Genomic DNA, 27639 nt, shown 5'->3' with positions numbered 1-27639 from the left:
TCTTTGTACCCCTGACTTCCTGTCTTTCAGATTCATTTCTAGGCTATTACTGCAGTGCTGTAAACTAAAAGATAAGTAAGGGGATGGTGTTAAGTGATCACATCCAAATAGCAAAACCTGCTGCTTCAAAATAATGTGTCTTCTAAATGTAAAATCTATGGCAACTATGTTTTTAAATCTCCAGTGCCAGGGTGCCTGGGTGGCTCAGTCGGTTAAGCGTCTGCCTTTGGCTCAGGTCATGATCCCGGGGTCCTCAGATGGAGCCCCACATTGGGCTCCCTACTCAGCGGGGAGCCTGCTTCTCCCTCTCCCACTCTCCCTGCTTGTGTTCCTCTCTCACTGTCTCTCTCTGAATCTTAAGTTTCTTAGTTAGCTTCAAAAAAAACTCTCCACTGCCAAACCTTAAAAAAAATCTTAAAAAAAACTCTCCAGTGCCAAAAGATAATTATGAAATGATTATCTTAGTAATATTCTGACACAAAGGTTTTCACTATCATTAGAATAAATTCTGTGACTTGAAATTTAGTTTGAAAATTGCTAAATCTACCATTAGGACTCTTAACTCTTATGGTGATAAAAACCTTAGTTAGACAAAATAAGGATTCAGAAAATTTTAAATTTTTTTCTTAAAATGAATATTAGCATATGGCTAGTCTAGAAATAATGAGACCAGTTTTTAAGCATAAATGTATAATCGGATTGTATCTTCATGCATATTTTCATATTAAGACTATACAGAAAATACTTTTGCTATAAACCTTTGTAGAGTGTACCATGTTTATTATAACTTAATACCAAAATTTCATAAAATACAAATTTAAGAACATTCTAGAGTTTATCATAATTTTACTGGAACTTATCAAAATCACATAAATATAAAATTAAGCAGAAACTGATGAATTTTTTCTTCAGATGTTCTTTAAGAATCTCAAAAACCTTGAAGTTTGCTGAAAATAGAAATTCATAAAATTAAACATGTTGGAAACCTAAGTTATTGTACATTTCTAAGTACTTAATTTTAAAAATAGGTCATTACATGCACATTGTTCCAAATTCAAAAGGGGACAGAGTGAAAAATAAGTCAGTCTCACACTCTATTTCTGTTCCTGGAAGCAATTACTTATCCTTATAAAGATAGTCTAATCATATATAAGCATCTATGGGGGGGGTGTATGCTTTAAAAACATATACATAAGTGGTAGAATACAATGAACACTTCTATACCTTTTTTCAATCAGTAATATATTTACCTATAACTTTTAAAACTAATCCCTTCCTTTAAGGCTTTGAAATTTAAATACATTCGAAAAGTTCTGAAGAAGTAGACACATTTAAGTGGGGACCCATTTATTTATTTTTTTAAAAAGATTTATTTATGTTAGAGAGAGTCTGGCCAAGGGGCAGCAGGGGAAGGAGAGAGAGTCCCAAGCAGACTCTACGCTGAGCCTGACACGGGGCTCGATCTCATGACCCTGAGATCACGACCTGAGCCAAAACCAAGAGTCAGATGCTCAGCCCACTGCGCCACCCAGGCGCCTCCATATGGGTAACCATTTAAACTGTTTGTTTTGCTATTATAAAAACTACAATAAAAACACCTGTATCTACTTTTAAGCATAAGCCCAAGTATACCTGTAGGATAAATTCCGAGAAATGTACATGCTGGTATATACAGTCTAGGTCTTAAGAAATCCTGTCAAATTGCCCTCCATAAGGGTTTTTACCACTTTTTATTCCGACCAACTATATGTGAAAATGGGTATTTCTCCACTACATCACCAATACTATGTTTTAAATAAACAATGTATGAGAGTCCTTGCTGAAATAGGGTTAACCTTACCTACTTTAACTACATTTCTGTGATTAACGCTATAATATGATTTCACAAATAATGTACCAAAAGATTTCTTCTTTGGAGAAACTAAGTAGCAGGAAGACCAAATGATTCCACTATATCTTGAAATTTTTTTCTATTGTCTCAAAAATAGACATACATCAACCTGTTTGATCAAGCACTAAAAAACTATAGTTTGGAAATCATGTCAAGGCTTTTCAGTATCTGAGTCTATAAAGAAGATAAAGGAGGGGCGCCTGGGTGGCTCAGTCATTAAGCATCTGCCTTTGGCTCAGGTCATGATCTCAGGGTCCTGGGATCGAGTCCCACATCAGGCTCCCTGCTTGGTGGGAAGCCTGCTTCTCCCTCTCCCACTCCCCCTGCTTGTGTTCTCTCTCTCGCTGTGCCTCTGTCAAATAAATAAATAAAATCTTAAAAAAAAAAAAAAAAGAAGATAAAGGAACCAGCTATTTCAACTCCATGAATGGTGAGCATCAACTCAAGTCAAGGGCCATATTAGAAGCTTTTAAGGAAGACAGGTACATATGTGACTTCTAATACAATACGTAGAAAGTATCACAGAGTTCTGTAAAAAGTGCTTAGAACACAAAACAATTCTGCATGGCAGCCAGGGAACATTAACCAGAAATGTAACTGAAGTGTCTTGCACTATCCTAATTAATCAATTAATTTCCTGTTGTGGTTTACTTATTTATATCCCAGCTCATTTTTTAAAAAAGAGTATGAAATGGTTTGCAGAGACAGATATAATAAAAAGATAAAAGTAAATGAGGAAATTCAAGTAATGGGAAAATACAGTTCAGAAAAAAAAAAAAAAGATGAAGTCAGGGCTGCACCCAACATTTACGCTAGTAATTACTCCACAGGTAGAGGAGTAGGCTACACATTTGGTTGTGCTTCCTAACAGCTAAAGCAAAGGGAGTTTATTAGAAGATTCACAGTCTCCCCTAAGATAAACATAAACAGTTGCTTGGGATAGACACAGAATCCTCTTATCCTGAGCCCTGCTGAAAGTTCCCAGTATTGGTTTTAATAGCAGAGTAAGTTTCACATCAAATTGCAGTTCAGTAAAAGTCATTCTAAAGGTGGACAAAATATGCTCCAGGCAGACAGCCCTCAGTAAAATCTTGGGGTCACAAAATCAAACGCCCTCAGGGGCATCCAGGTGACAACAGGCAGCCAAGACTCTGGAGGCAAGTGCTTGCTCTTACCTAAGGGCATTCCAAATCAATTTTGGTTTTTCAGGATTCAACATGGGCTAGGTAAAGTCAAACACTTTTGGGGCTTATAGAATAGCGTATCTGTGACCTTAATGACTGTATCTGTCTGGTTATATTCATTCCAAAAACCAAGCAGTGTGTGGAATACAGTAAGAATCAAATATATGTCAAATGAGTAAAAGAGGAAAACTTACAATATCTCATAAAGTGAATGGACTTACATCTTCCATGAGTACTGAGCAGCAAGAACAATGCATAATTGTTTTTTCAAGAAATATATAAGAGGAGCACCTGGGTGACTCAGTTGGTTAAGTGTCTGGCTCTTGATACCTGCTCAGGTCATGATCTCAGGGTCCTGGGATTGAGCCCTGAGTCAAGCTCTGCACTCAGCCAGGAGTGTGCTTGAGGATTTTCTCTCTCTCCTGCCCTTCCCCACCATACTCAGGTGCATGCGCATCTCTCAGATAAATAAATCATTAAAATATACAAGAAACTTAATCGTGGTTTCAAGGTTAGGAAGTAGATGTATTTTTTCCTTTACAATTTTATACTTTAAGCACTGTTTGAAATTTTTATCATGTACTTGTGTTCATTTTTATTTAAATAAATACGTTAATTACCAAAAAATAAAGACAACTGGGCTGTGTGTTCAAGATTACGTTCTCTGACAAGAACCTGCAAGGCAATTATTTGGTCACTTGTTCTTATCTAAGGTGGGGAGCTTTTTCAAAATATGATTAACTGAGAAATCGCATGTTAGGATGCCTGAATCCAAGAGAAATAGTGTCAATAATGCTTATTCCTGGGCCCTACAACTAGAGAGTCATTTGGTAAGTCTGGAGTGGGATCCTGGAACTTAACACCCCTCCCCCAGGAGAGAGCACAAACACAGTCCCCCACTACCATAAATTATGCATCTAGATTTCCCACTTTGGGGAAATCGCAGGGGTCAGCACATAGGGAGTGCAACAGATAAGCCTCGCCCTGGGAAAACCACTTTCATGATCATGGTATCTCCCCTGCCAGGGTTAAGTGAGAACAACATTTTTAAAAAGGATCACAGAGGGTTCTGATGAGGGTAGTCTATAGATGACCCTATGAAAACCACTACCCGCCCCCCGGGTGGATTATTCTTTATTCCCAAGACAACCCCCCAACCCCAACCCCTCACCATCACCACACTAACACCCCGGGTTCCCCCCACATACTTCCTTAATGTCAATTTAAGGCAGATTACCTAGATTTTGAGAATCAACCACGTGGAGGGTGGGGCTGACCTCTCAGAATAATAAACATCATGAAGAATCAGCCTGTAAAAGAACTAGCCCACCTCCCTGGCTGGTCTGACATATCCCTCAGAAGACAGTTCTTAATCTCTTTTATCAAGTACATACAATTCTGTGTCCCACAGTATGACCAGAAGTTCAGCCTGAAACATTTCCAAAGGACCACTACAGACATTTTTTAAAACCTCAACACACCTATAGGAAATCTGATTTTCAGCAATACGACGCCAAAAGACAGCACCTACTTGCGGTTTCTGGGGGTACACTTACCTATCTTCTACTATCTTGTTGGATGGATAAAAAACTTTGAATGAAAATCCACTTCTTGGAAAAGAGCCCTTTGGAGAAAAAAAATGCCAGTAAGTGAATACTCAACTTTGTAAAAGAATTCCTATTTTTAAGATTAAATTCCTTGGTCATGACTTAAAAGTAAAGTTATAAATAAAGTAAAAAAGTATATAATGATGGTGTAGGAGGTGGTGGTTTACTGGCCTACAGGAAGAGAAAGTGGAAAAATTCAGATATAAGGTGCTATCAAATAAAGCAATAACTATGAGAACACCCAAAGAGTTAAATTTAAATAAATAGCCTTATTGTGAAAGAACAGTGGAAAGTGAATAAAGATTCTATGAAAATCAGGCCATAAATTTCAAACCATGAAACCAAATCCATTGACTGTGCTCATCTTTAGAGCAGTTCCCAACCACTGAAAATGTACCCCAGGGGACATCTGGCAAATATCCTAAGACATTTTTGATTGTTACAACTTGGGGCTGCCATTGGCATCTAGGGATGAGGGGCCAAGGATGCTGCAAAGCGCCCTACAATGGACAGGCCAGTGCTCCACAACAAAAAATTATTTAGTTCAAAATGTCAATAGTTCCATGGTTGAGAAACCCTGTCTTGGAGGAAGTTGGACAAAATAAATGAGTGTTTGAGGAAAGCAGTAACCAACAGTCATGATGTTTCTAGAAATGACCTAGATGAAGCAAAAAAAAAGTATTACAGTCTAAAATTCACAAGAATCAAGGAAACAGATTAAAAATCACTAGTGAAGATACTGTTTCACATCAACAATATTTATACAGTAATCATTGCCAAAATTTGAAAAGGCAATCATACTTCTGTAGAAATTGTATCCCAGTAAGAATTTCCATATTCATCAGGCTTACGCATTTCTGGGACTTGCACAAATTTCTAAAAATCAAAATCATCCACAAAGGACATTAATATATTTAAAGAGACTGAGATATAGGCTCTGAAAGCAATTCCCAGAAAGGAATCCCAAGGCAGTTACTTTGAAGGGGAAAATACTCATTTGGATTTATAAGCTTTGGTGTATTTTTTTTTAAGTCACATTACTTTATAGTCACATGCTTTCCTGAACATTGAAGAACTTTCTGTGTATACCAAATTAATTCAATGTTTCACTTATAGTACATTTTTATACAATTTTACTAAATATATATTTTTTCAATTTAAAGAAAAAACACTCTAATCCTGACAAACTAGGACTATATAACATTAACTATATTCTTACAGGGTTTATGCAGAGGCATTCTGTATTGGTCAGAGTGAAAGGATCGTATTTGTCTGCGATGACAAGGAGATCAGGCACAGGGTACACTCTTAAAGCATAGTCATACGCCCAGTACACTGGGCAGACATAAAGGGGTAGAGGAGTCAGGTGTCCTTGGGATAAGATAGTCTTCACAAACTATAAAAGAATGATATAAAACAAATGTCAGTTCATTTGTAAAAGTTAAAACTGATAACAAATCATTTTAAATTAAATATCAATTACCAAAATGACTTGCAAAATTTGAGAAACACTTAGGAGGACTTTGAATCACAGAGCTTTAGGAAATACTGATACAAAATGATACTAGGGGTGCCCAGGTGGCTCAGTCCATTAAGTGTCTGCGTTCAGCTCAGGCCATGATCTCAGGGTCCTGGGATCAAGGACCAGGTGAGACTCCCTGCTCAGTGTGGAGTCTGCTTCTCCCTCTCCCTCACCCCACCACTCTCTCTGTCTCTCAAATAAATAAAATCTTTTTTAAAAAATGAAATGAAATTAACTATCCTGTATTTTAGGAAAAATCTGTAAGTTTTCATTTAATACCATGTATCATAAAAGCTACTCCCCCAAATAGTCATATTGGAACAATTACAGCTGTATAATAAACTCAGTTACTAATTATGTTCATCTAAAAATAATTCCACAGCTTAAGTAATGCCAAGAATAGATATGCAGCCTACATAAACTTTAATGTTATAAAATAAATACTAAACATGCTCTGTATGATCTACTTCCACATTTCCCAAAGTGGTACAAGGGTTACATGTAACCGGGGACTGACAAGTTTATGTCAGGGAAACTTGAAGTTACAAGATAAAACACTACACATCCTCCGGGAAGGGGACATACCATATAATGGATGTGAGGAACATAAGCATTTTTTTTAAGACAAATATACATATATTTTGAAGTACAATGTAAGATTTATGAGTTTTAAAAGCAAAATAGGAAGCTTCAAAGAAATTTCCTGTTTGTTCTAAGGTTTTCCTCTGCCCATTAGGGGATACTTCAGTGAGAAAGTTGAGAAACACTGACTTAGTAACAAAAATTAACTTACTAACAAAAGTATGTTCATTTTGAACCATAAATAAACATAAAAGGGCAAATTATTAAGTGGCTTAAAAAAATTTTATATAATGCAATACTTAAGACAGTTTAATAAAGACGACTCTTAACTTACATGATTAGGAATATCCAAATTGCTACTAGGAAAACGGACACAGTTTCTGCACATTTTATTCACTAAGTCTTCACGAAAGACAATAATTTCTTGTGTACAATATTGAATTCTGAAATGAAAATAGTTGTTGAATTTGACTTCCTCAGGAAAAAATAGGAGATAGTTTAAAAGGCAAAATGTTTTATGATAAAAGCCATTCCCCCTTCCCATTGTTTACCACAGCAAAAATTCAGCTAGAATCTATCTATTAATCCACTCATTCAACAGTAATTTATTGAGCTCTTCATATGTGTCTGGCACAATTCTAGGGATGAATGAACAAAACAAAAAGATCGCAGTCCTCATGCAGTTTATATTCTAATGGAGGCAGGACAGTCTGAGAAAATAAACAATAAACATGATAATTATATAAGGATATTGGGAGATGTATGTATGTAACTGTATGGGAAAAAGAAAACAGAAAAAGAAAAAGAAAAACAGGCTATTAGGGATCGATCATCTGTGAGGAGAAAAGGGCCAGAAGGCTGGACTATTAAGTGGGATGATCAAAACAGGCAGGGCTGATAATGGAGTCTGATTTGAGCACAGATTTGAAGGAAGCGAGAGACTTAGTCAAGCAGATAGGTGAAGGAAGAACACCGTGCAGACAGAGGGAGCGGGTACAGCAGAGCCCCGAGATGGAGCATGTCGGGCATGTTTGAGGAACAGAAAGGAGGCTGTAGCGACTGGAATAAATGAGGGAGGGAGGAACTCGGAGAGGGCACAGGAGGCTAGATCATGCAGGGCCCTGACTACCACTGCCAGGATGCGGGCTGTTACTGAATGGCACAAGGGGGTCCCATCTTTCAGGATCAGTAAGGAGGATGTGATATGCCTGTGTATCAAAGGATCACTCTGACACATCGTTAAGAACAGACTATAGAAGGAGGATATAGAAGGGAGAAGCTTGAGACCAACTAGGAGGCTACCACAGGAATCCAGGCAAGAGAAGATGGTAGAGGGTCATAGAGGCAGAGGTGGTGAGAGGCAGCCAGATTCTGCATATATTTTGAAGACTTCCTTCAAATTTTTGAAGGACTTCCTGAAAAACTACACGTGAGAGAAACCCAAAAGTCTTTGGCCTGAGTGACTGGAAGGATAAAGGTACCACGAACTCTGATAAAGAAGGGTACAGAACGGGTCGGGAGCTGACAGGGCTATAGGTAGATGGTACTGAAAGCCTTGGGAGTGGATAGGGTCACCAAAGGAGTGAATGCAGGCAGAAAAGAGAGGAGAACCAAGGACTGGGGGTAACAGCCTATGATTACAGTGAGCGGCACATGCAGTAAATGCATAATCTTTTCACTTACCCATTGTAACTTTTCTTAAAGGATGTGTAATGAGTATATCAGTTTTTAAATCTCCATCTGTTTTTCAGCTTCTAAATTCATTATTAGTCAATTAAATCATGTTAAAATATTTTTAAATTTTGAGAAACCGGGATGCCTGGGTGGCTCAGTCAGTTAAGCATCTGCCTTTGGCTCAGGTCATGATCCCAGGGTCCTGGGATTGAGCCCTACATCGGGCTCCCTGCTCGGCGGGGAACCTGCTTCTCCCTCTCCCACTCCCCCTGCTTGTGTTCTCTATCTCACTGTCTCTCTGTCAAATAAATAAATAAAATATTTTTTAAAAAAAGTTTGGAGAAACCTAAAATAAAGAGAAATTTTCTCTATCTCACAGTACTCAAAGTTCGGAGACACAGTTTAAGAATCAAGTTAATTTTAAAATGAAAGGAAAAAAAGTGTAACACAAAATGGTAATATTTACCTGCAAGGATTAGTAGTAAAAACTGAAAATGGCACTCTTTGTCTGAATTCATTAGTGATGCTTTCAGCAAGTGGTGGCCTATAAAAACAATTTATGTGGTAAAGAATATATCTTTGAATGGTACAAATTTTTTTTATTGTTAGAAAAATCTAAACAAAACTTACCTTGGTAAGATGGAACCAAATCCCGGATCCTCTGGACCAGGTACAAACACAAAACGACTACTAGAGCAAAATTTAACATAATTCATTAAAAAAAAAACAATTATTGCAACACTATCCAATAGTCTAAAAACAAGTTACTGCCTTTAATTCAGTAATGAATTTTTAATATTTTTTAAATTTCATGCATTTTAATAAAAAAGTCTCCAGACTAACAGTGTTCAGCAGACCTTTCTGTAGTGATGGAGATGCCTGTATATGCACCATCCAAGTACTGAGTGCTTGAACTATGGCTAGTGTGAGTGAATTGTAAATTATACTTAACTTTAAATAATTTGAATTTAAAGAGACACATGCGGCCAGTGACTATCATACTAAAGAGTGCGGCTCTAGATATTTAATGTCACCAAGAAATTCAAAATATAGTTGAAAGTATCACTCTTCCTTTTAATATTTTTCACTATAAATCTCTAGTACAGTGTAACATACATTATCATGATATGAGGATAATTTTATCTCTTAGCATACTAATTTTCTCAAATTTTTCTTTCATTTTTTCTTAATAATCATGGATATCAAACAGAATTCATTTTTTGTTTTTTAAAAAAAAAACTTTTAAGGGGCGCCTGGTGGCTCAGTCGTTAAGCGTCTGCCTTCGGCTCAGGTCATGATCCCAGGGTCCTGGGATCGAGCCCCGCATCGGGCTCCCTACTCGGCGGGAAGCCTGCTTCTCCCTCTCCCACTCCCCCTGCTTGTGTTCCCTCTCTCACTGTGTCTCTGTCAAATAAATAAAATCTTAAAAAAAAAAAAAAAAACTTTTAAAAATATAGCCGTAGAAATCATTACCTCTGGTGGATATTTGGATATTCACATATTATGTCTGCCAAAGTTTTTAAGGAATCTAAAATTTTAAAGGGATATTAAATTTAATTTGAATATAATACACACAAATATCAAATTATATTTGATTAGATACAATCCTACAGCTTTTAAATGAAATTAAAATATTATAGATCACTTCTTATCAGTTTAGTTTATATAAATGTAGAAATACTTATTCAGTAGATCTTCAATACCTTTCAAAGCTTGAACTTGATTTTTTCCATATGGTGCAGATGAAAAATTACCACACAGAATAAAGCAGGTTGGAGGTGCTGGTGAATAACCTAAAAATAAGAGAATAAAATGAATATCAGTTTTTGAGTCTAGAAATCAGATTAAAACCCCTCATAGTTAAAGGGGTTTTTTGTTTTGTTTTGTTTTTTAAGTAAGCTCTAGGTCCAACATGGGGCTTGAACTCATGACCCTGAGATCAAGAGTTTCATGCTCCACCAACTGAAACGAACCATGAATTTTTTTTTAAAGATTTTATTTATTTATTTTAGAGAGAAAGAGAGTGAGTGAGAGAGAGAGAGAACAAGAGCTGGGGTGGGGGGCACAGCAAGAGAGGGAGAAGCAGACTCCCCACTGAGCAGGGAGACCCACGCAGGGCTCGATCCTGGGACTCCACGATCATGACCTGAGCCGAAAGCAGACGCTGAACCAAATGAGCCACCCAGGTGCCCCTAACCATGAATTTTTAATAATAAAAACGTACTAGTTTAATAATAACTTATTTTAATAACTATTATTTTTAAATAATAGTAGCAATGCTGCCCATTTATTGAGCACTTACTATATGCCAGGACCTGCAATGGCTTGATTTTCACAACATCCCTATAAGCTAAGAGAGAGATTAAGTAACCTGCCCAAGGTCTAAGGCTGCAATTTAAACCCACTCCTGTCAGACTCCAAAGCCCAAGCTCTTATCCATTCTTATACTATACTTAGGACTAATTCTTATTTCTCATGAATACACCCACAAACACACAGAGTAATTTTTCAAATGTAAAAATTTCAGTGTTTAAGATGGTTTCATTTAAAATACCTCACTGCTGAATCAACATTTACAAGAAAATAGACTACTCAGAAAGATACATTTTTTAACAATTTAGTTTTAAGATATGACCCCTTGTACTGAGTTCAAAAGAGTAGAAAAGAATGGCACCCACCAGAAAACATGGTGTGAAGTTTGCCCAACACTTCTCCTTGGTCTAACCAAACATCAGATATAAACACAAACATGGCATCTTTATTCTCTTCTTCTAGTTGTTTTAGTTTTGCAGAAGTCTTCACAGACGTATTAGAAGGCCCTCCAAAAAAATTAATATTTCCATAGTATGCCCTAGGTAATGATGACACAATATTAGCTTCTACCCTATATTCTGTTGGAGAGGTTTTTCTTTCTTTCATTCTTTTTTAAGATTTTATGTTTAAGTAATCTCTAGAGATCGAGAGTTGCATGCTCCACTGACCGAGCCAGCCAGGGTCCCCCTTTTGGAGATGTTTCTCTAATAATCTTACAAATTTAGCTTCTTTCTCTCTAATGAGGTTATTTTCCCCTCTGTGTACATAGTACCATGAAAATATACTATTTGTAGCACTTGAAAAGCAAACATTTAAATGTCCTAAAATAAGAAATACAAAAACAGTAAATAAATACTTAATAGGTTGTATCTGAGTCTTTTAAAACTGACTAGAGCAAATATTAAAATAAATCATAAGCAGGCAGGGAGCCTACTTGTAGAAAACAAAATAAGGCTTTATGTTAACATGAAAGTTATATTCCTCTAAGTGTTTTCCTATCTCTTATTTCAGTTGAACTTCTAATCAACCTTACAGATAAGTGAGACAGGAAGACTAGAAATCTTTCCCATAAAAAGCCAAGGTATGGAGATGAGACTGAAAGTTGTCAGGAATCAATGTGCTAGTTTTCAGTTACATACACAGCCCAGTCTTCTGACTCTCACTGTCTATTACTTTTTGCATCTGACACAAAGCCTGAGGCCTTATAATAACTGAGATACGATACCCTATCTTACATTCACTACTGCCAATATTACAAAATTCCCATAGAGCTGCAGTCCAGCATCTTATACCTCGTAGTACTAGAGGGTTCCGTGGGTGGAAATCCGAAGGCATTGACATGAAACACCTGATCTTCAAACCAACCTGAAAAAAGATAAGTAACAAATCACCTTCATTTGTCCAATTCTCCTTCTCATTTGGAAGAAAGAAACTGGAACACAAAGCAGTAATGCTAAACTTTTGTCTCACCCTCTGTCAACTAACTACAGAAGTTGCCAGTCCCCCCAAGCTACATAACAGCTTCAGAGCCAAAGACAGTCTCAGTTCTATATAAAAAAAAGGTCATGAAATAGAAATAGGTTCAGAAGTAAAACTTGCCACTTCTTAATTTCACAATACATGTTAGAGTACAGAGAGATAAGGTATAAAGATTAGGAAATGCTTCATTTTATGACCCTACGTAAAATCTGGGTTTTTTTTTCCAACTTTATTAAGATGTAATTCACATGTCATTACACTTTACCCTTTAAAGTATACAATTCAGTGGTTTTTTTAGTATATTCACAAGTTGTACAACCATCACCACTGATTTCAGAATATTTTTATCACCCCAAAAAGAAACCTCAGGCCCATTTACCAGTCTGAGAGTTATGTTGTCAAAAGTATGCTCTTATAAGCAATGTTCTCCCAAATTATGTTAATATATTTTAACCTAGGTAGAAATGCTTTTATTGTAGTATGATGAGGAGGACAGGAAAAAAGTATACTGACTTACCTTCTGCTAAGACAAAGCATGACTCTGTGTATAAGCCACTGTGGAACTGGTACACAACAGTTGAGGAAAATATTTCTGTGCTTGAGGTGATGATAAAGTCAATACACATTCTGGGCCCAAAGGCCTTCTAAATAATAAATGCAAAGGCTTCACACTTGAAACTGTGAATAGATGACAGCTTTAAAAATTTTAGGTTTAAATGTCCCATGTCTGATTCTAAGATGTAGTTTGGTAAAAGTGACAGTATGGATCATTCTTAACATGTTCTAAACTTCCTCAGTGATTTGTTTGGATTCTCCAAATAAGGGAGAATTAAAGTTTTTTTTGTCTCTGGCTAGGATTAGGTCTGGATTGCTATATCATCGCCATATGAAAGTTACAGTGAGAACCCAAATAGGCTAACTTGAGAATGATATGGAATCAGTATCTCCAACTCATGTAACATAGATTTAAAAAAATAAAAATAAAGGGGCACCTGGGTGGCTCAGTCGGTTAAGTGTCTGCTTTCGGCTCAGGTCATGATCCCAGGGTCCTGGGATCAGGTCCCACACTGGGCTTCCTACTCAGCGAGGAGTCTGCTTCTCCCTCTCCCTCTGCCCTTCCTTCCTGCTCATGATCTCTCTCTCTCAAATAAATATCTTTAAAAAATAAAAAAAACTACTATCATTAATCTCAATAAAGAGGGCGCCTGGGTGGCTTAGTTGGTTAAGCCACTGCCTTTGGCTCAGGTCATGATCCCGGAGTCCTGGGATTGAGTCCCACATCAGGCTCCCGGGGAGCCTGCTTCTGCCTCTGACCCTTTCCCCGCTCATGCTGTTTCTCTCCCTTAAATAAATAAATACATAAATAAATAAATAAATAAATAAATAAATAAATAAAATCTTTAAAAAAAAATCTCAATAAAGAAAACCATAAATAAATATATAAGAAGGATATAGCTTTACTAAGATCCAGTTGTACTGTTCCTGTAGGATCTTCCAGAAAAAATTTTCCCTAAAAAAGTTAAAAGAAATATGTCTGTATTTATGTAAAAATGAATACTAGGTGAAAATAATTAAAATACAACATTGACAACAGAAAACAGTAAAGTACGTAGCTTTTTTAAAAATGAGCAATTCCTCATCTAGGCGTTTCCCTTTGCTAGTCTGGTCGCCTCAGATTCATCACTTGACTGAGACTGAGCCTCCTCAAGGGTACACGGAGAACGACGGCTGCAAATCCAGAGAGAGCAAGCAGGACACTGGCGGACTGCCCTGCGGGCCTCACCAGGTACCTCCACCTGACAGAGTCAACAGTGTCCCTCTCCCAGGGAGCAGGATGTGGTCTGCAGCCTTGCTTGTTCAGAAACTCGGTCCTCTTGGTTCAACCAGAAGTCACTGGGGACTACTTTCAGACCACGCAAATCAGTGGCCTGTATAAGACTCTCCTTCCTGATGTCTCGTTAAGAAACAGGACGCGAGGGCAAAGGCTACTTGCTAACTGAGGCAGGAGCCTTCCATGAAGAACACGGCCTTGTACACTCCCCAGGAATGCTATAGTAACTGACATTTCACCAGTCCCAAGGCTGAAAACAACAGTCTGATGCTTATTAAGTTTAACTCACCTCTTTTAATTGGGTTATCATTCCAAGAACAATCACATCTCCAATTTTGGTTGTACTGCCCAAGAGGGTTTCTATTGTTTTAAGCTTAAAATAAGACAAAATAAATTCTTAAAGACTGAAAATAAGTTTTTTGAAGAAACTAATATTTTTATAAATAGGTAAATTTTGAGTACACATTTCAGTATTTACACCACTGTACAGCAGAAAATCAAATAAAACTCAGAAAATAGAATTTATCCTATAAAAAGCTAAAATACCAACTCAGGCTCTTAGCAATGACTCAAGTCTCATACCATTTTACAGCAGGTTCCCCCTTATCCACAGTTTCACTTTTCGTGATTTCAGTTACCCTCTGTCAACCATGGCCCAGAAGCAGATGGTCCTCTTTCTGATGAACTGTCAGAAGGTCAGTAGTAGTCTAAAGTTATGTCATAATGTTTACATCATTCATCTCACTTCATCTCAACATGTAGGCATTTTATCATCTCACATCATCACAAGAAGGAGGTGAGTTACAATACTCTCAGAAATTTTGAGAGAGAGACCACATTCACATAATTATTACAGTATATTGTTATAATTGTTCTATTTGAGTATAAATTATTGTTGTGAATCTCTTACTGTCCCTAATTTATAAGTTAAGCTTTATCACAGGTATGTATGTGTAGGAAAAAACATGGTATATACAGGTTTTGGTGCTATCTGTGGCTTGAGGCATTCACTGGGGGTCTTGGAACATATTCCCCAAGGACAGAGAGGGACTACTATATTCTGAATAATGATAAGTGCATTTACCTTTAAAATATAGAAAAGAATATAAATTTTATTTATTTGGTCAGTACCTCTTGCAAATTAGTGGGCTATTTAAAAAGTTATATTAGTATTTTGGAAGGTTGTCATTATTATTTACATTCTCAATCTGACCATTATATTTTTTCATTAAGTTAAAGGTGGTAATGATTGGGACACTATTTTTAAAAATCTTTTCTGGGGCGCCTGGGTGGCTCAGTTGGTGAAATATCTGACCCTTGATTTCAGCTCAGATCATGATCTCAGGGTTGTGAGAGCCATGCTGGGTGAGGAGCCTGCTTAAAATTCTCTCTCCTTCTCCCTCTGCCCCTCCCCCCACACCCTCTCCCTCCCTCTCTAAAGAAAAAAAAAACTTTCTGATGCTTTTCTTTTCTTTTTTTTTTTTTTAAGATTTATTTATTTATTTGATGGGGGGGTAGGGAGGGGCAGAGAGAGAGGGAGAGAGTCCCAGCAGACTCCGTGCTGAGCTAAGCACAGAGCCCGATAGGGGGCTCGACCCCACAACCCTGACAGTGACTGTGTTGCTGGAACGAAAGGGAACAAAGAGTATAGGAGTATAAAAGTGGGAGGAGCGCATGTGACAGAAAAAATTCTCCCTCTCACCTCTTCCTCAGGCCCCAACACCCCTGTGGCCTGTCTGGCTATCTCATTTATCCTATAAATGTTGTTTCCTTACTGCCTTAAGTAAACTTTTCACTTCAACGGATAGAGCACGTTTTAGCTGAGTAAGTGTGTGGTGGTCACTAGAGGGATGGGCTGGAACAAGACCAGGATTTTGGAGTTTGAGTGAGGGGAGGAAGGGTAATGTTGATAGTTGATCAGAAAGCCAATGTCATATCCAGCAAATAGACCAGGAGGACTAGGGATCTGTGTTGGTGGCCAGAGACCATCTGGGGGCTACCACAGTCTCAGGGCCTATCCCAAAGAAGGAAGTGGTAGCTTCTATTAGAGATTTGCAGGACCCAGGACCCAGGGCATGGACTTGATTAACAGTGAGCCTGCCCAGGTCAGTTAGTTGGTTAAACAGTTACCAGTGATTCATTTACATTTAAATTTTAATAAATTAAAATTAAGCAATAAATATTTAACTTGTATACTTACACCCCCTAAACAACTAGGGTAATGTTCTAACCTGGAATTTGCTTCCGGTTTCATCAGGGTGAGAACCTATCACTGGAGGAGTAAATAATTCATGTCTGTGGGTCCTCTATAAAAAAAGAAAGATTCACATGAATTACTGAATCAGACATTTTAAACTAAAATTCATTAAAATAAAATTTGAAAATTCATTAAAGTAGTACTCTGACAAAACACTGTCCTTAACCTAATGTTACTACCCCCTAGTCTCAACAAATTTGAAAGCCCCCATATTTTAATATACAAATACTTAGCAATGCAATTTTGAAAATAAAAAAAGTATTTAAAATAATTTTTTTTTAAAAGAAAAAGCTCTATTGTGTAGCTGACAGCAGTGCACTCTCAGCTGAGGATATGAAGACAACGAACCAAGTGTCAGCCTCAGAGCACAGGAGTCTGTGAGAGAGAAAAGTCAAGGGCCACCATACAACAAAGGACCCCAGGCAGAAGGGGGCATTTAACGAGACCCTAAATGATAAATAAGACTTTGCTAGTAAGAAACCAAAGAGACAAGACATTTCAGGCAGAGGAAGGGATTTTATACTCCTATACTCTTTGTTCCCTTTCTTGTAACTCAAGAAAGAGTATTTGGGCAGTGATAAAAAGTTTAGTACAGTTGGCTTGCGAGGTGCACAAAGTGGAGTGTCAGACAAGGTAAGAGATGAGCTGGAGCCTCTGTTTGGGGAACCATTCCCGCCGCCCCACTGTGGTCCATTGAGTTTAGCCAGGGCTGGTGTCCCTTCCCCCTTCTGTAAACAGGCCACTAAGGCCTAGTCAATCAAAGTCCTCCACCCCTTAGCCAGTGAATGGTTCAGGGTTGAGCAAGTGCCTCAAGCTAAGAGCCGCTAGGAGACTGTTGCTAGAACTACGAGAAGAGAAGAGCTCCCTTTCCAAGTGCTGCTGGGGCTACAGGGGCCTCTGTCATCTCATAGGGAGAACTTGTTTGAAAGTAAAATCAATTTTTTAAAAATTGCTGGATGATGGAAAGAGGTAGATGCTTCATGACGTGTGAGATCCTGGATCCAGCTGTGCTTGAAACTGATGGACCTCTAAAGCCAATAAATGCTTCTTTCTGTTTTAGTCGGTCTGAGTTTCTGTAATCTCCAGTAAAAGAGCCCTGACAATACAGACTGTATGCCAAGCCAGGAAGTGTATCTTATAGACAATGGAAAACAAAGATATTGAAGTAGGATAATAATACGATCAGATTTGCTCTCAGGGAGATAATTGCAATAAATAATGTGAATGGACTAAAATCCAAGCCTTTTATTTCACAGATAAGAATAAATGAGGCTCAGAAGGGTTAAGTGACACACCCAAAATAATATAATAGGCTTTAGAATGTAATTTTTAAGGGGTGCCTGGGTGGCTCAGTCGGTTAAGCGTCTGACTCTTGATTTCAGCTCAGGTCATGATCTCAGGGTCGTGATAGAGCACAGAAACAAAAAAGAAATGCGGTATTTACTTGAGCATCTTCTCTATGGAAAGCACTGTGCCAAATGTGGCAGAGAAAATAAACAAGGAGTGTCTGATAACAGGGATAAACACCCCAAACGCAAGGCAGGGCTAACTCTAGTAAATGCTGTAGGAGACATACTGACATAGTGGTTTAAAGCAGGAAGAGATTGCATCCAACCGATCAAGAAGAGGTTTAGAAAAGAGGAGGAATTTAAGAAGGCCTTTCCAGAATTAGGAATGTTTCAGCAGCAGAGAAAAGAGGGAAGATCAGGCCAGAGAGTGAATAGTATAAGCAAAGTTACAGAAGAAGGAGAAGAAATGAACAATAATTCTGTATTTCATTTTTGGTTCCAGCACAGAGGAACTTTTAGAGGAGAAGTAGAGATCTGGCCAAAAAGATGCAGCAGAAGATCTTAAACACTAAGTATAATCTGTATTTAATTCAATAGGCAGTAAGCCTCCTTCTTGAAAGACTTTTGTGCAAAATCACAATACCAGAGCTCTACATCAGGAAGACTGATCTGGCAACATTATGTAGGTGATGGAAGCAGGAGAGAATAGGCATCCCCAGTGCTCACCCTCTTCATCCTTTTTCAGGCTTCCTCCTGCTACCCATCCTCTTCTTGAAACCTTCTTATAGTTCTGCCATCTAACACCATCCTGGCCTGGCCCCCTTAATTCTCTCCTCTTCCCTTCTGCCGCCGCCTCCCCACAGCTGCCTCTCTTTCCCAGAGGGCCTCATCCATCCCTGCAGCTCTATCTACTCCTCTGGGCAGATGGCCCCTACATCTCTCTCTGCCCAGATCTCTTTCTTCAGCTCCAGGTATACTTTTCACCTGACATCCCACTGGCAACCTTAACTCAAATGTTTAAAACAGAACCTGCGTCATCTGCATCATCTTCCCCAACATTCCCTTTTTCTTTTCTTTTCTTTTTTTTTTTTTAAAGATTTTATTTATTTATTTGACAGAGAGATAGCGAGAGCAGGAACACAAGCAGGGGGAGTGGGAGAGGGAGAAGCAGGCTTCCTGCCGAGCAGGGAGCCCGATGTGGGACTCGATCCCGGGACCCTGGGATCATGACCTGAGCCGAAGGCAGACGCTTAATGACTGAGCCACCCAGGCACCCAACATTCCCTTTTTCTTATTTGTTAATGTATTATTCTACTGTCCTACTCTCTCGGACTCACAACCTTAATCATCTCTGAGTTTTGCTCTCTCCCTTCTCCTTCACATCCACTCAGTCACCATGAATGATGGCTTCCACTGCTCCGGTGGGGTCCCCCTGTCTACAACCCTTGCCACTTCCCGCCCCCCCCCACCCCAGCTGTCATTTCTGGCAGGACTAATACCACAGACTCCCCTAAGTCTTCTCTCACATTCTTAATTCATCTCAAAATCTTCTGGGAGAGAAGTGCTCACAAAACCCAGCTGTGATTGGGTCTCTCTCTGATATTCCAAGGCTCCTTGTACCAAGAAACCAGATCCCAACTGCCGAGAGCAGCATCCAAGGCGTTCCCACAGTCTGGCTCCCACTTGCCTTTCCAAACCTATCCTATACTACTCTTCTTCATGAGCCTTCCTCCAAACACAAAATGGACCAACTGCTCATCATTTCCTGCAGAGTCCACTATTTCCCTTTGCTGTGTCTTTGTTCACACTGTTACCACCACCTTTTCACCATTTCATGATCCACCACGAGATCAAAGCAGGCAAGGCCCATGTCAAATGCCATCATTTCCCCAAAGGCTTCCCTTCTTTTTCCAATGAATACATTCTGTTTGTATCTCTTTTACAGCACATATAAAATTCTACTTTATATTTATTTGTGTCTTTAACTTCACAGACTGTAAGCTGCTAGAAGCTAGTATAGTGTAGTAGGCAAAGGTTGGGCTCCAGAGTCAGACACACTGGATTCAAATCCTGTCTATACTGACTATATGTGATCTTTGGTCAAGTTCCTAAACTTATCTAGGTCTCAGTTCCTCATCTGTAAAATAAGGATAATAGTGGGGCACCTCGGTGGCTCAGTAGCTAAGTGTCTGCCTTTGGCTCAGGTCATGATCCAGATCAGCCCTGCTTCTCCCTCTACCTCTGCCCACCCCCACCCACCCCCCGCCCCCTTGTGCTCACTCTCTGTCAAATAAATAAATAATATTTTTTAAAAATAATGGAAAAAATGAGGATAGTAGCATTTATACATACACTGACGTTGTGATGATTAAATGAGGTAAGTATGTCCATAACATGCTAAACACAGTGCTCGGCATATTAAAAGTAGGTAATAAATGTTAGCTGCTATTTTTATCATCACAAAAACAATTGTTTTTATTTCTGTATCCCCCATATGGTTTCAAACATAGAAAGCCCAATAAGAGTCTACTGAATGACAAACATTGGACTACAAAATTCCATCCTTTAATTAACACTAAGTCTTACCTAAGCTTATAGAGTCTCATCTCCCCCCTCAGCTTACCTGATGCAAAATGGTATATCGTTCACGAAACAGCTCTGCTTTATCTCTTGCTGTTCCAAATAAATTTGGTGCAGGGTGGTTGGTCATTAATAGACTAGAAAGAAAGAAATGCCTATTTATACCTATCACAATACACAAAGGTAGGCCAAAAATGAATCATGGACTATATGCCTTCTGAAAGAAATGTACATCTGAAATGAGCTTAAAATCAATAGATGGTATACTTACGGAAGAAATTTTTTTCTTTCTGAACTGTACACAAAGCGTGGAATATCAAATGCTCCTATGATATTGAAAATATGTTCTCTGAAAAACAGCCCACAAAAACACAGACCTGATTTACTAAAATATAAGAATTTTAGGTGAGCATAAAAACTTTATTATAATCTTATGGTATACGAATGTACTTTCCACAGGTCATATACATAATTTCTTAGAGTGTCAGAATATGGGGGCAAAATCTTCCTCTTAGAGACAAGAAAGCATTGCCAACACTCTCAAGCAAAAATAATCATCATCGTCATCATCATCAAGTTAACTTCTAATTAAGAATGTCATCTGTTGAAAAAGAACATGTATGTATAAAATAGTTATATCTTGAAAGAAATCTCTCTCCATGGGTACTACTATTATGAGCTATAATATTATTAAAGAATACAATTCACTTCCAACAATTTTTTAATCCAAAATACTACGCAAAAGTGTCCCAGAAACCAGGTATAAAATAGAAAAAGAACCCCCAAAATACTGGCCACATCCTTGACGCTTATAGTGTTACAGAAATTCAACAAAATAACTTACTTTTAGACACTGTTAATAACATAACCGTGTTTGAACGAAGTTTTAAAACAGCACTACTGCATAAATATTCCAACCTAAAAAATCTTCCCTAAAATTTTATCTGTTTATCTCCCAGACTGAATATGGTCAAAAACATTCTTGCTACCCTGGTGGTAACACCTAGTATAGAGTAGCAGAGAACCTATGGACTTGAAGAAAACCTAGATTCCAGGTACTGTTCCACCATTTTTTACGGGTCAATCTTGACAGGTTATTTGACTTCTCATGCCACTTCTTCATCTATAAAAATGAAAGCCTCTCTTATGCTATAATATAATAATTTTCTGACAACTGAAGTTGCAAAGACTGTTTACCATTCAGTCCCACTGGACCTCTGCATTGGCTAACTGTGGCATATAAAGAGCTAGAAAGAAACAAGAGTTAACTTTAATGCTTACTTTATGATTACAATCCTTCCCCTTCGATACAGTCATTTTGAATTTCTATTGATGGCTTTAGGAGTATGTCATTGTACCCTAGTATCTTAAGTAATGAGTTTGCAAGGTGAAAATTAAAATTCCTCAATTTCTTGGGGCATCTGGGTGGTGGCTCAGTCTAAGTGGCTGCCTTCAGCTCAGGTCATGATCCCAGGGTCCTGGGATTGAGCCCTGCATCAGGCTCCCTGCTCAGAGAGGAGTCTGCTTCGCCCTCCCCCTCTGCCTGCCGCTCCCCCTGCTTGTACTCTCTCTCTCTCTCTTTCTGTCAAATAAATAAAATATTTTAAATAAATAAATAAATAAATAAATAAATAAAATTCCTCAATTTCTCTGTTTTCTTACGGTAATGACTCCTGCCAATGATCCCCATTGCCCCAAAGAGGAAAAAACTATTAAAGTTAGGGCGCCTGGGTGGCTCAGTCGTTAAGCGTCTGCCTTCGGCTCAGGTCATGATCCCAGGGTTCTGGGATCGAGCCCTGCATCGGGCTCCCTGCTCAGTGGAGAGCCTGCTTCTCCCTCTCCCACTCCCCCTGCTTGCGTTCTCTCTCTCGCTGTGTCTCTCTCTGTCAGATAAATAAATAAAAAATCTTAAAAAAAAAAAAAAACTATTAAAGTTAATACTCTCTATCCATTTTCCCAGTTGTTCTCCTCCCAGTTAAATCCTGTGAATTTGGAAAGAAGTATCATATTCAAAAGAGGAAAGAAAGAGGGACACTTAGAAATAAAACCCAGAAAAATTATTGCCATATAAATTCCTAAGCTCTCATAACATGAGTTAGCAGAAAGAATCATAAAACTAAGGTTATACCCTCCCTGCCATTTACCATGTGACCCATCGTAAGTCGCTGAATTTCTCTGGACGCTGCACTTTCCTAAGAGCAAAAGCAAAAGTATACTTCTGAATATTCAATTCAATTTGTTGGCAGCATACAGAATATAAAGTCAGATCCGATGGGTAGTGGCAAAAGTTAGTAATGGTATAAACAACACTGTAACCTCAAATCCCCAGGAAAAAGTAGTAAAGATGAGTCACTTAATGAGGTTTATAATGCAAGCTATCACTTAAGAAGAAACACTAAGAGGGGCGCCTGGGTGGCTCAGTCGTTGAGCGTCTGCCTTCGGCTCAGGTCATGATCCCGGGGTCCTGGGATCGAGCCCCGCATCGGGCTCCCTGCTCTGCGGGAAGCCTGCTTCTCCTTCTCCCACTCCCCCTGCTTGTGTTCCCTCTCTCGCTGTGTCTCTCTGTCAAATAAATAAATAAAATCTTTTAAAAAAATAAATAAAATAAACACTTCATATCGCCAGCAGGGGGAAAAGTTCATTTTATCCACATACATAGTTTCGTCTACAGACTGACTGCATTCCTGGACCGCCGCTTCCACCACAGACCGTTCGATCATGTTTGATGACACTGAAAAGAGAATTTTGAAGTTCAATCTTAGAAACAGGCATAAAAATTACTTATTTCCACAGATAGCTTTTTTCCTAAAAATAATCTGCAAAGACTAACACTGAGATTCTCATTACATAGTTTTCAGGACAAAAAAAAGGGTTAGGTCAGAACAATAACACAAGCCATATCTCAAAAAACCTTCATCTCCTACACTCAAATACGCTTATAATATCTTAATACATAGCCAAATGACTTACTTTTCTAAATACTGTCTAATAATATAAATTCAGTTATACAAACACTTCTGTAAACTCCTAGGTCCAAGAAGGTTACATTAGTAGAACTTTCTATCACCAATGCTACATTTCCATAGGCATGATAGTAGCAGATATAATAGCTACCACTTATTAAGCCCTCACTAAATGTGTGACACTATGCTCAATACTTCACAAGCATTATGCCATTAGATTAGCTGTCCTTATAGATAGATTGTTGTTCATATGCTAATATGTAAAAGGGGGAGGAAGTGCAACTTTGAGAGACTGAATAAATTGCCCAGCTAGAAAGTATATATGGCAACACAAACCCACACCTGATTCCAGAGTGGGTACCCTTGAACACTTTGTTATGTTCTCAGGCAAAATACTATGCGCCATCTTAAAGGAATATATACTACTTTTTCACAATTAATAATTTTCTAAATTTTCAACTATAAAGCAGTTTTTAAAAGCAAAGGTATATTTAAAATTCCGCCTTTAGAATTGAAAATGAGACATAATGGTAATTTCTCCTGTATCATGGAACGTATGTCCTCCTACAAAATTGAAGAAACTAGCATCGATACAACACCTGAGAGCAAGCCATACCTGCTTCTGTCCCTCAGTGTTCTAGAAACACTGGACGTCTGTACCTAGAAGAAAAGCATTTCTCCTTTGTAGGCCCAGGCTTGTGGTAAAAGGTTAAGTATTTAACAGAAAGATCCCTCGAGAAAGGCTGAAGCCAGAAGGAAGAATTAGCCCTGCTCACTTATTCTTTTTTCCCCAAAAAACTTTTAGGAGTACTGAACCTCAGTAAGACAAAGTAGTAGGCATGCAGAGAGACAAGAGTGACCGTAGGGACCAGATCAGAATCAGAAGTCAAGTGCAGGACAGCTAGCAGTGAGAGCTCTGTGAGGGGAAAGAACTGTAAGGGTCTCTGGGGAACGTCCTGAAGTTGCAACGGAACCAGAGGTTACCCCTTGGGAAGAAGTGCTACCATGGGTATGTCTCATATCACTGGAATATCTTAATATGGAATCCTCAACTTCCACTTAAATCTATAAATCTAATCGAGAATGTAGAACTATATTAACAATGTGAGAGCTATCAGAAAATATTACTTACACGGTTGCTTTTCAACTGCATCGATGATCTTCTCCAGTGCATCTTCAAGCTCTACTTCACTGATAGATTCAAGAGCTTCTGTGAGGTACTTAATGGCTTCACTGGGACAGAAAGAAAAGATGAGGCTCAAAGTTTTATGCCCAAAACTGACAAACACTCATCAATGTGGCATTGAAATTAAAATCTATTCACTCTTCGCTGCAAGCAGTGCTCACCTCTCCTGTCCTTTCTGAACAAATTCTTCCTTTTCTCCCCTGCAACATAACCATTCTTAAAGCCCCAAATCACATCTTTTTTTAGGAAGCCTTCCTAGACCAGCCCTACCTGCTGCAACCTCCCCTCCCTTCTGAATTATTAAAATTCCTATACACCTCAGATCTGACACATCACAATAGCTTTGTACCAGTTATCACCTTACATTTAAGTCAGGGTTTCATTTGCTTCAATGTCCTGAACATAACAGACACTTAAGTATATATTTATTGATTTGCTAATGCATCTGCTTAAATTCCAGTAAATTCATCACTGTTTTCAATTTTAAAATTAGAAAATTAGACTAGAAAAAACTATGACATATGAATATAGTCATAGAAGCAACACTCATTGAAATCACAAGAATCTCCCTGCTCCAAAAGAACTCAATAAGGCTGAACTTAAAAAAAAAAAAAAAAAATCCATACGAATCCCTGATTTAAATACCAATTGGGCTCAGAATGAAGAATGTCTAAACAATTAGCTAACTGCATGCCATTCTGTTTGTAGAATACAACTTCACACTTAATGTCAATGTTATTGTTAGAGTCATCATACTAATTGTTCTTAACTTGGGTTGCTCAGTGATTGTTTTATGTGTGGGTATCATGACTCTCCAATTTATCATGATGCTAATTAAAAACTAGAACCGTGCCATCCTCTGGCAGAGTGCCAAACATTCTGAAGGTGGTCCATAGATATTTGATGAGTAAGAAGTCCCTAAAAATCACACACATTTTGGGTGAATGGTGGGAAAGTTCTTAGGATACAGGATCTGGCCCCTGCCAAATCTCCTTAGGCTCCTCCAGTGCTCTCCTGCCTCAGGGCCTCTATATGGTCATTTCTCCCCACTCTTTTCTTCACCTACTCAAGTCCCGGTCATCCTTGAACACAGTTCAAACCACTTCTTTAATGAAGTCCTTCTTTAACTCTAGAGTAGTTACCTTGTTATACATTATCAGAGCACTTCTTTCTTGGGATCCTTTTCACAAGTGAAACTAAATAACTGTGAACTACTTAATATCCATGGTAGACAGACTTCTAAAACAACCCGTAATAACCCATGCCTCCTGGTACTAACATCCATGTGCAGCCCTTCGCCTTGAGTATGGGCTGGACCTAGTAATTTGCTTCTAACAATAGGCTATAGTAAAAGTAATGGAGCATTTTCTTGTATTGTATTTTTAAAAGTAAAATTTTTAAAACAAGATGTCACTTCCTTGATTAGGTTACAAAAGACTGTGACTTCTGTCTTACTCTTTCTTTTGCTGGCTTTGATGAAGGAAGCTGCCATGTTGGAGAGGACCACATGGCAAGGAACTGAGGGTGGCCTCCAGCCAACAGCCAGCAAGGACTGAGGCCCCAAGTCCAAGAGTCCTGGCGGAACTGAATCCTGCCAACCACTGAATGAGCTTGGAAGCAAATCCTGTCCAACTGACATTTGAGATGACCCTATCTTGACTGCAGCTTTATGAGAGACCCTGAAATAAGAGAACCCAGCTAAGCCTATCTGAATTCCTGGCCCACAGAAAACATGAGATAATAAGTGTGTGCTGTTTTCAACCTCTAAGTTTTGGGGTAATTTGTTACATGGCAATAAGTAACTAATACGCTATCTGTCCCCCAAGTTCCACAGTGTCTTATTCTCTCTTGCACTCCTTGCCCCAGCACAGTGATCTTAGGATAGACCAAAGCCTGTAAAAGCTATAGTGATCTGGCTCAGATCTGTGTAGACAGGATTTCAGCATATTTCTGACTAAATTAATTAATGAATGACAGCTGAATATTAGGTCAAATTCTAAGTGAAAAGAAAGAAAAGTTAATTGATCAACTGCTCATGTTTGTAAAATGTCAGGGATCAATCGAACAAAATTCGTTATTTTCTCCCAGAGCATATCCACTCTTGCCCTTGTTCACCACTAAGCCAAAAGCAAAGTTAAAAGGCTCATAAAACTCATTATTTCAAAAACAAACAAAAACTCTCCACACACAGCGAGTGCAATCATAACCTGGTACCAAAAAAGTATATTCCATCCAGCAAGTATTTAAATATGTATCCAAAAAAAAAAAAATACTGTATTCTAAAAAACAAAACAGACTTAGTGAGAAAAATATTAGAAAAGTGCATTCTGTAAGTACAAGAAAACATGATTATGGCCAGGAAACCTATCAGATAAGTTCTAAAGGGAATGCTTAAGGGGGTAGGAGGGAGATCTAGGATCGTGCTTCAAACTTACCCACGTTTTAACTCTCTGGGAATTCTCACTCAGGAATAATACCTAACCCAAAATTGAGAAAGGGGAGGGCTCATAGTTTTCACAAAATAAGGTGACAACTACTGACTCGCATATGGGCTTTCCCAGGTCGCTCAACTGATGATTCACAAACTACGTGAAGTCGCTCTGCTATTATTTCCATTTTGCTAAGGCACAGACTTGGGGGAGGGGAGCTGAGAAGTGCCCAAGTCACAGCGCCAATAAACGGCCGCCTCTCCGGCTCAATGGGGCACATGCCGAAGGACAGCCACATCCCACCTGGGAGAAACGTCTCGACTCCGCGCGAACGTCGGGGAAACCTAAGAAGGAATCGCAGCCTTTAGACCCTGCCACATCAATTTCACTTCTTCAAGTTTTTTAAGGGTCTCTGTGATTTAAGGCCCAGCCGCCGACGGGCGCGCGGCGCGCACGGCTGCCCGGCGCGGTCGCCTGGCCCTGGCTTTCCCGTCCCGTTAACTGCCCCGGGAAGACTCACCCCCGGAGCAGCAAGCCGCGCAGCTTAAAGGCAGAGACCGCCCGGCTTCGTAGCCGCTCCGGCGCCATGTTCGCCTTTTGGCGCCACGGCAGCGACCCCGCCCCTTCCCGGGTTTGCCCCGCCCCCGCCCCCCCCGCCCTCCGGGTCCCAGCCCCGGCTCGCCTGGCCCCTAACCCAGCCCAGGCTGGGGACGCTCAAGCTCCGCCTCCATCCCAGCTCCCCAGACTAGAGCTCGCGGCCCCGGGTGCCTGGCGGGCTGTAGCCCGCGATCCTGTAGGCTAAAGGAGGAAACGACACGGCAGTCTTGTTGCCCGAAGACTGAAGGGCTAAAG

At 39.1% G+C, this 27639-nt stretch overlaps 1 protein-coding gene and 1 non-coding gene across 4 annotated transcripts; both read right to left on the bottom strand.

Moving 5' to 3' along the window:
• Window positions 1–771: 771 nt before the first annotated feature.
• Window positions 772–27393, bottom strand: POLE2 (DNA polymerase epsilon 2, accessory subunit). Of its 3 annotated transcripts, none has more exons than XM_021701389.2 (19): window positions 27308–27393; window positions 24305–24405; window positions 22865–22940; window positions 20481–20558; window positions 20253–20346; window positions 16315–16389; window positions 14373–14456; window positions 13706–13762; window positions 12770–12818; window positions 12066–12138; window positions 11139–11311; window positions 10164–10253; window positions 9934–9988; window positions 9091–9150; window positions 8927–9004; window positions 7121–7229; window positions 5902–6078; window positions 4632–4699; window positions 772–947 (listed from the first exon to the last, which is right to left on the bottom strand). In XM_021701389.2, exons 1-19 carry the CDS (start codon window positions 27373–27375, stop codon window positions 929–931), a joined length of 1584 nt encoding a protein of 527 aa, XP_021557064.1. In that variant the 5' UTR covers window positions 27376–27393; the 3' UTR covers window positions 772–928. The 3 variants fall into 3 exon arrangements, with proteins under 3 accessions (XP_021557064.1, XP_021557065.1, XP_044773821.1); XM_021701390.2 differs by having other exon boundaries at window positions 9091–9147; XM_044917886.1 differs by lacking the exon at window positions 20481–20558.
• LOC123325942 lies at window positions 3947–4111 on the bottom strand. The gene has a single exon (XR_006540775.1). It is a non-coding gene; the product is annotated as a U1 spliceosomal RNA (small nuclear RNA).
• Window positions 27394–27639: the final 246 nt, after the last annotated feature.

The sequence above is a fragment of the Neomonachus schauinslandi genome, chromosome 9 (assembly GCF_002201575.2).
Source record: "Neomonachus schauinslandi chromosome 9, ASM220157v2, whole genome shotgun sequence".
Taxonomy (NCBI): Eukaryota; Metazoa; Chordata; class Mammalia; order Carnivora; family Phocidae; genus Neomonachus; species Neomonachus schauinslandi.
This window is presented reverse-complemented; position numbering and strand designations above follow the sequence as displayed.